Source organism: Falco peregrinus, chromosome 1, assembly GCF_023634155.1.
Source record: "Falco peregrinus isolate bFalPer1 chromosome 1, bFalPer1.pri, whole genome shotgun sequence".
In the NCBI taxonomy this organism is placed as follows: Eukaryota; Metazoa; Chordata; class Aves; order Falconiformes; family Falconidae; genus Falco; species Falco peregrinus.
The window spans coordinates 96,574,226-96,582,069 of NC_073721.1; the positions used below are offsets into that span (position 1 = coordinate 96,574,226).

Sequence of the window (7,844 nt, forward strand, 5' to 3'; positions counted from 1 at the left end):
CAAACTACAAAAAGGCATCAGCATTTATAGCATTCAGAATAGCACTGTTCGCTTAACAATCCACAACTGTACAACGGGGTCCAGAAGTGCCCTTGCCTCTGTTCCATGCATAGTAATACAAACCCATGTATTATTCTTAGTTGCTTTACGGGCCACGTTATGATGATTTCTTGAAACCTCTTAGAATGGGGTAGATGTTCTCAAATGCCTCATAGATTTCAGAACGCTCTTTTGCTCCTAGAAAGACATTTAGGAAGAAACAAGTTAAGAATTAACAGAGTGTTGAGAATAACTGAATCCAACTCAAACCTAGTAAAGATTACAAAGCATGAAGAAACACAGGAGTTTAAAAGCAACTTACTATTAGTTTAAGGCAGAATTTCCATCATACTTCTGCCACCTCACAAAGAATAATTTCTAGCTTGCTTTGCTTTAAGACTAGACTAGCTTTGTTTAATCTGTGGAACCAAACCAGCAGTTGGCTACTCTTTCCAAGTGCTAAACATTGGCTTTGGGAGGGGTGGGGGAAGGAACTGAGAAGAACTATGGTGTTACCTGCTTAACAGTAACAGCTCTGCCTGTTCGTAAGTGGAAAGATAGAAACAAGAAATGATGGACACTTATCCCAATACTGGAAGTTGATCCATGGTTTGAGAACTCCCTTCCTTCAGTCCTGAGAAGCTTTTTTGGTTTTAAGCTTTGTTAGGGCACCTGTGATTTCAAAGCTAGCCTTTTCCATATTACTGCAAGAAATTTTTTAATGCCAAGTCTTGTATGCTAACTGTAATGCAGTAGGCAGCCACATTCCTTGCCAGTGACATGACTATCATGCTAGTACAACAAACGTCAGCTACAAGAAAAGTGCATTTAAATGAACTAGCAGATGGATTAAGCGCTACTCTGGATGAGCATGTAAACCTTTCCCTCAGAACACACTTGGGCATGACTAATTCATCTGCATTACCACAACTTTTACTTTCAAAGTAAAGTTACTTTCAAGTTACTTCCCTGACTAGGGGAAAAAAACCTCACAGCTCAGTAAATTCAGTTTTGTCATTAAAGTTGCACCCCTTGTTCACAGTTCCACGTGAACACAAGTTCCAGGGCTTACCTCACTGCTTCTGGGCCTGCTGCACACTCAAGAGTGTTGCAGTTAGTGTACCCAAAAATGCAAGTACCAGCGGAATGGAACTGACCAGACTGATTTTACTGAGACCCAAGAAGAAGGTGGGCACACATTGGAGGGAAAAGCATTCAAGCTTTGTACAGAGTGTCCAATTCTTCAGTTAGTTGAGCTCATTCATGATTTATGATTGCGAGAATCTCTGGCTAAGGCAGGCACTTCTCTTTTTATCTTTCACATACCTCAAAGCTGTGTTGTGAGTGTACATACAGCATTCGAGTCCTCTGGGAACAAGTACCATTTACCTTTCAGTACATCTTGAGTAAAAGTATTTTCATGAGCTTTACAAAAGAACATGTTAGGGACATGCACTCAGAAATTCAACTTTTCTGACATGGGATCTGAGGTACAGATATCTACTGAGCACACTTACTCAGCGAGGCTTTTGCTTCATGAGTGTTTTGCCAAACACTCTAGAACAAGTCCTCAGATCTCCACCCTTTCCTCTAATAATCCCTGCTAAATGTTGTCAGTGAAGTGTTTTAAGAAGTTTGCTTCCTGTCCAAGCAATTTTAAATTGCTTGTTGTGATATTAGTATTTAAGTGACTAAGTAGTAACTAGCATGTCAGCATCCTGTTGGGATTCTGTACATTGACACATGGCACTATGCTTTGAATAAAGACACTCAAGTTTAATGACATGGAAATACGAGACTCTATATGAAGCAATATGAGATTCTAGTACAATACTGATGTTGTTATCTGCAGAAAACACAGATAAGCAGTAGCAGGCATTAAAAAGATTTCCAAGTGGCTTTACTGTGGCAAGGTGTTAGTTTAGCTAATGTTCAATTTAAATGCTTCCTCTGAAGATATGGTAGCATTTGATTACAGATATACAGAGGGAGACCACTCACCAGTCAGCACAACTTTTCCAGACACAAAGATAAGCAGCACTATTCTGGGTTTGACCATCCTATATATAAGGCCAGGAAACAGTTCAGGTTCATAGCTGTTTCAAACCAAGCAGGTAAAATTAGTAAAACGCAAATACTATTTCAGTGTTGTATGCATAAACTGTTCTTTAATTATACTAAGAATAGAGTAATTGCATCCACAGATTTTAGCTAGCTACCCAGAGAAAGGCAGGTCATGTTTTAGACATCTTCACGAGAAAACTGGTATTCCCAGCTGGAGCTGGTACAAGTACCTCATGCTTACTTTTAAAGATTTCTGAGACTGTGACTTCCCATAGCATTGAAGACGTTATTGTAATCTCCGATCAGTACTCAAATCCTTTGTAGTCTGCAAAGAGCCCTTATGAGGAAGCATCTTGTGCAACTCAGACAAAATGACAGCCAAGTGAATCTTTAATATATGTATTTAGTCCCCAAATTAAATGCAAAATATTAAATGCAGTGCTAGTTGAAAAAGACAACAGAATTTTGGTTTTGTCAGTGCTGAAATCTTTATCCTTTCCTCAGCAATGGCAATAACTAGTTCTTAACAAGCCCATCTTGAAGGCACAGCATGCCCATTGCTCAACTACAGGTTTACTTTAAATTGATGTCTAACAGAGATCCAGACAGAAAGGACCAAAGTGATATTAGAGAAACACACTGTATTTTCAGTTCTATATTTTACAGCTGCAATCTGGCTTCATGCCTGAAGTTTAACAACCTTATCCTTGCAGATTGGCATCTGGTTTGACAGGAGTTAAGAGGCCCACTTCGTATTAAAGTTTCACATGGAGCAAGGGCACAGCCCAGGTTCAAGCAGTTTAAGAGCTGCTCCAATTAAACCTGAAATGTTTAATCAAGACCAGTTATTTTCCTATTGACACTATAAACCTTATATATTGACAATATAAACTATATTGACACTATAAACCACTAAGGTTTAACGTTGCACTCAGCAATTACAGGAGACTAGTAAAATGATGATCACCAACACTGCTCAGATTAAAGAAAATCTCTGGTACATATTGCCAATATGCAGCAATACCGAAGAATCTGTCAACAGCATCACAGTCAAAGAAAGCTTTTGTAAAAGACAGCATCTTCATTAACCAACTGAGCAAACAACCCAGAAGCGGTTCTCGAGCCCTTCATCTTAACCAGATCTAACTTGCATCCCATCTACCCCAGAAGTGACTGAACAGTTTGTAGTATGCTCTCAGTTACAAGGTTTCTAGAGTTGGTGTTTATCGTGTCCCGACAAGGAGAAAGCAGTGAAAAATGCACAGGAGGGCAATTTACAACAGCCCTTCACTGTTGAATTATGTCAGTCACGGTTTCAAGCACTGGAAGCTTTACTGCTAGCTGCTGCACATTATCCTGGCAATTAATCAGAGGGTCATTTTGGCCTGTGCCCCTCTCAGAACAGGAGTTACTGCAGAAGATAAACCTTACAATCTTTACTGTAACACAATGGCATCTACAGCCATGTCACACTTGCTTGACCAGTAAGTATGTCTTTCTGTGAGCAAAAGACATGCTCGATATTCAGTATCCAGTTAATTATTACTCTCTTCTTCCAGGCTTGTACAGCCTCAGAATTTGAGTCTGCTTGTAGCTTACAATGACACCACTTCAAGTTGCATGGGGTTGTAAACCTGAATTCCACACACCTGCTGAACTGCTGATGAGCGAGAAGCAAACCTTCCAGCCGGATAGGGAACCTCACGTCACAGCTCCCAACCATATTCTGTATCTTGAAATCCAGGAACTTGGCAGGGAACCCAAGCTTCTGCACCACGCGTGCATACTTCCTGGCTGCGAGCCGTGATTGCTCTTCACTGAAGGAAGAGCAGAGGGGGCAAAAAGCATCTTTGATTAGTGCTTTCTTCTGCTCTCAAGATGGAAGTCAGTTAGGAGCCACCACCGTACTAATCTGTGCTCCAGAAAAAGATACGCTACTGCACAAAACAGCAAGCCTCTATCCCTAGAGCCACTTGAGCAAACTAAAAGGAATAAGGCACTTAGTCATTCACTTTCCTGTGGTCTATTTGAACACGATGGAGCACTTTGCATCACTCAGGAGTTCCCCTCTTCAGAGGTTTCTTTCTCAGTTCCTTGAAACAGCTTCTCAGAGCTGATCCAAGAGGTAGACTGCAGACAACAGTACAATCATCTAGCTAGCTGGGGTGGGAGAAGAGGTCTTCTAAGCTGTAAATTAATGCATTATCTCACTGACAATTTAGGGACATAAAAACCAAGGCAGATGCTGAACTTCAGAGTATAGAAATAAGCTTTGCTTCTCTCCAATTCCCATTTCCTTTAGAGGCAGATGTGTCAAACAGACACTGAAGAGAGACTTGACAGACACAAGTTATGTCCTAATTCACTTCAAAGTCAGTGAGAAATTCAAATAATCCCTTAACAATTCCTGGGCGTTTTAGCAGCTTTTCTGCTAATGTCTGCTCAGCTCAATCTATGGTCAGGGACAGAAACACATAGTTCAGTAATTACTAAACTGCCATCATGAAGAAAGCTAGACATTTTTTAATACCAATGTTTCATTTTTTTTCTTGCAATTATGACAACCCTTTGCTAGATAATTTAAACAAGGTTTTCTGACATTTTTCATTACAATATAGGCATAGCTGCAAGACCCAGACCTTTAGAGGGCAGGAAAACCAAAAAAATACCTTTTTGCTCCTGTGCAGACCATTTTTCCTGAACTGAAGATGAGGGCTGTTGTTCGTGGTTCCCTGATTCTCATGATCACAGCAGCAAACCTCTACAAATTCAGAGGCAGACCTCACAGTCCAGCCAAGAGATTTGGCTGGTACTGCATTTCTGTTCATTCTTTCAAGAATTGTCACTTGCAAAGCTCAACACAGCATGCCTTTGCTTTGTAAAAGTGTTTATTTACCACCCTGAAACTATTTTCCACCTCCCTAGGACCAAGGGGCTTAAGACTATAGTCACAGGACCACTGCCTTGTCCCTTACATTTTGTGGAGCAGTCTGGAGTCACTTACAGAAAGCCCATTAATTCCCAGTGAGATTCTACAGCCTAGGCCACTTGATAGAAGTATCCTGTAATACCAGTTTGACTCCAGTAATTCTCTTTCCTCCAGCCAAGAATTTCAGGGCTGATCTTTCCTCCCCCCAACAAGGGCTGCTTGGGCCATTTCAGCTGGAGGTGGCTAGCCACAGGTGGGACCATTCATCTCCTTTCTTAAACAGCTTCGTAACATTGCTGGGGCTTTATTAAAAAAAAAAATCTCCTTGTGGTCCCCTGTATTTCTTTCACTTTAACAGGCTCAAGTTGCAGGTTTTTTTCTGTGGGTCAAGACAGTGCTATTAGAAAAAGTACAAAGCTCATGGTGAACTTCTATATTAGAATCCATTAGCACTGAGAAAGCTAAGTGATAGCACAGTTTTGAGTCCTTAAGATTTACCTTTGGGTTATACTCTGCATTTCTGGCATGCAGAGCTATGTTCTTCAGATCTAGTTTACAAGCCAAGTTTACAGTTGACACTATATTCCTGAGGAATGAGAGAAAAAAATTCTTATTGCAAAAGCAAGCCACTGCAGAACCAACCCCCAGCATTATTAGCTTAATGTGAAGTCACACTCTAATTAATAATTGCCATCAACTAACTTCCTGCCTATCTCTTTCCCACTCTAGCATTAAGCGACTTTTGGCAAAACTTAAGTAATTCAATACCAAAATTACATTTTGAGGTACAACAAAGTACAAAATTATTAGTCCCTGAATACTGAGTTTGTGTGTCTTCCAATAACTACATCACTGAAGTCTTTTACAGCTTTGACTTGAACCATTAACGAGTATTTACAGAATTACTACAGCACTCAGGGTGGATAAGGGTATGTTATTCTCTACAGGTATAAATTACTCCATAGTTGCTGTAGCCTAGACAGGACAGGACCTTTTAACAAGGCCAGAATTTCTCACGCTTCTTGTCATGCCCCTTCCCCTTGCTCAATTCAGACTATTTCTGCTCACAAAAGCAGCAGGCTGACATCTTTAAACCCAGAGAGCTTGCTGTCACCCTTAACTTTCTCCCTGATGGAAGAAGTCCTCCTTTCCAAGTATTCTTGTCTTCTCATCCTGCAGACTGAAATAACTAGCAGTACATAAGATATACAAATTATTTCTACCAAACACTTCTGCCTTTAAAGAGACTTTCCCCCCTTAAAAAGCCACTGGCATTTCAGTTACTCACTCAGCATGTTTATTAAGTCCACTCTCCCCTGTTTTGCTAAGCTGCATATTGTTCTGTGCCACTTCCATTTTTGTGTTGTATTGCACAGCGCAGAATCCAGTTGCCTTCCAATATTGTCAGTTCATTTTCTCCACCTCTCCTCAAAGAGGAAGAACTGCCCCTCTATTTTTTTGGCTGGGCTTATTAAAGACCAAACCATACTTTTGCTACGTTCTCTTAAGTGAGAAGTCAGAGCACTACCTTGCAGTTTAAGCAAAACTATTATATATGCTACATATATAATACATGAACTTACTGCAACTGAGGCACTATGCCAGAGCTTTCTGATGCAGGTGTCACTGGGGTCACAGGAGTCATTGGCATCAGAGGATGACATACACCAGATGCCTCAGGAGATGGTTGAGTTGCATCTGGATGTGACAAGCTGCTTTCATCCTTGAAGATACCACTGTCCTCACTTCTTGATGCTGACCTATCAAGCTCTTTTTGTATTTCGCAGCCATCTTCAGATAGATTTTGTTCTGGGTTACCTTGGATGATATCAGGAAGATAGCTGAGATCCACAGATGAGAAGTCTGTAGGGAAGTCTTTGGGCTGATTAAATTGAGAAGCGAACAACGCATCTTCAGTTGTTTGAATTGGAAGGTCTACATCATAAGGGCTCATGGAAGTAAACAGCTGATCACTAGTTGAGAGGTCATCCTTGAATGAAGGAAAAAGTGTCATTAAGGATCTTGTATTAAAATGTTTAACTGGGAGACTAAATTAAGATTAACATTCTGTTCAGTGAGAAAGTTTCAATCATTCCTCACCCCATTTCCCAGAACATTATAGCAAGAAATAGTCCTAAGATCTGAAAGTGTGTCCTTTGCTTGTCTATCAGCATATAGATATCCAGGTAACTTCTATAGCAGAGATACACATTTTCCCACTACACTTAAAAGGCAGTCTAGAATACTGTAATACCACAAATTGAGAAATTAACTATATACCTTCAGCAGTAACTAGAGGTATTGTTGGTGCCTTGCCCTTCACAGCTGCTGTCGGGCCTCAGTTACGCACATAACCAACATAATTGCTCCTGAGTTTTTCCAAAGAGGACAGCTGGCATTTTCTGGCTGGGTTTAACTCCCATTCGGTATATTACTATTTCCTCTCCCTGCTACCAGGGGACAGTGTCAGTGTCGTGTTGGATTTGTGCAACAGAGGGCAGCAACTCACAGAATCACCGGCAGTTCCCTCTTCCAGCTGCTGGAGGTCACCAGCCTAATTTAAGTGAGGCCCAGTCGGCAAAGCCAGCATCCTTTCCCAGATCAAGCAGGCAACATATCTGCAAGCAAGTTCTTGCATACTAACGTTCTTTGTCAGCTATTTATTCTTAAAAGCCATTTAAAAGGTTTCATAATATTGAGGAGGCAAGAGTTTAGGAAAGGATTTATTCCCTTCTCCATTAGGGCATAAGCCTCTAGTTACTGAAAAGCTTCTTGCAAGAAGGTGGTTTCTGCCAACACCCACAGCAAGCAA

At 40.8% G+C, this 7,844-nt stretch overlaps 1 protein-coding gene across 1 annotated transcript; it reads right to left on the reverse strand.

Moving 5' to 3' along the window:
- On the reverse strand, window positions 1-7,449 carry TBPL2 (TATA-box binding protein like 2). Its single transcript, XM_055793987.1, has 7 exons — window positions 7,313-7,449; window positions 6,616-7,022; window positions 5,531-5,618; window positions 4,773-4,864; window positions 3,753-3,920; window positions 2,041-2,135; window positions 1-237 (listed from the first exon to the last, which is right to left on the reverse strand). The coding sequence occupies exons 2-7, from the start codon at window positions 6,984-6,986 to the stop codon at window positions 158-160; spliced, it is 894 nt and encodes a 297-aa protein (XP_055649962.1). The 5' UTR covers window positions 6,987-7,022; window positions 7,313-7,449; the 3' UTR covers window positions 1-157.
- Window positions 7,450-7,844: the final 395 nt, after the last annotated feature.

What these genes read in the sequence shown, in the direction of transcription:
- TBPL2 (XM_055793987.1), bottom strand. Translation starts at nt 6,986, where the DNA reads ATGAGCCCTTATGATGTAGACCTTCCAATTCAAACAACTGAAGATGCG. An exon ending in GTCTGCACAGGAGCAAAAAG is followed by an intron (nt 3,921 to 4,772) that starts GTATTTTTTTGG and finishes CTCTTCCTTCAG; the next exon opens with TGAAGAGCAATCACGGCTCG. An exon ending in GCTCATCAGCAGTTCAGCAG is followed by an intron (nt 2,136 to 3,752) that starts GTGTGTGGAATT and finishes GGTTTGAAACAG; the next exon opens with CTATGAACCTGAACTGTTTC.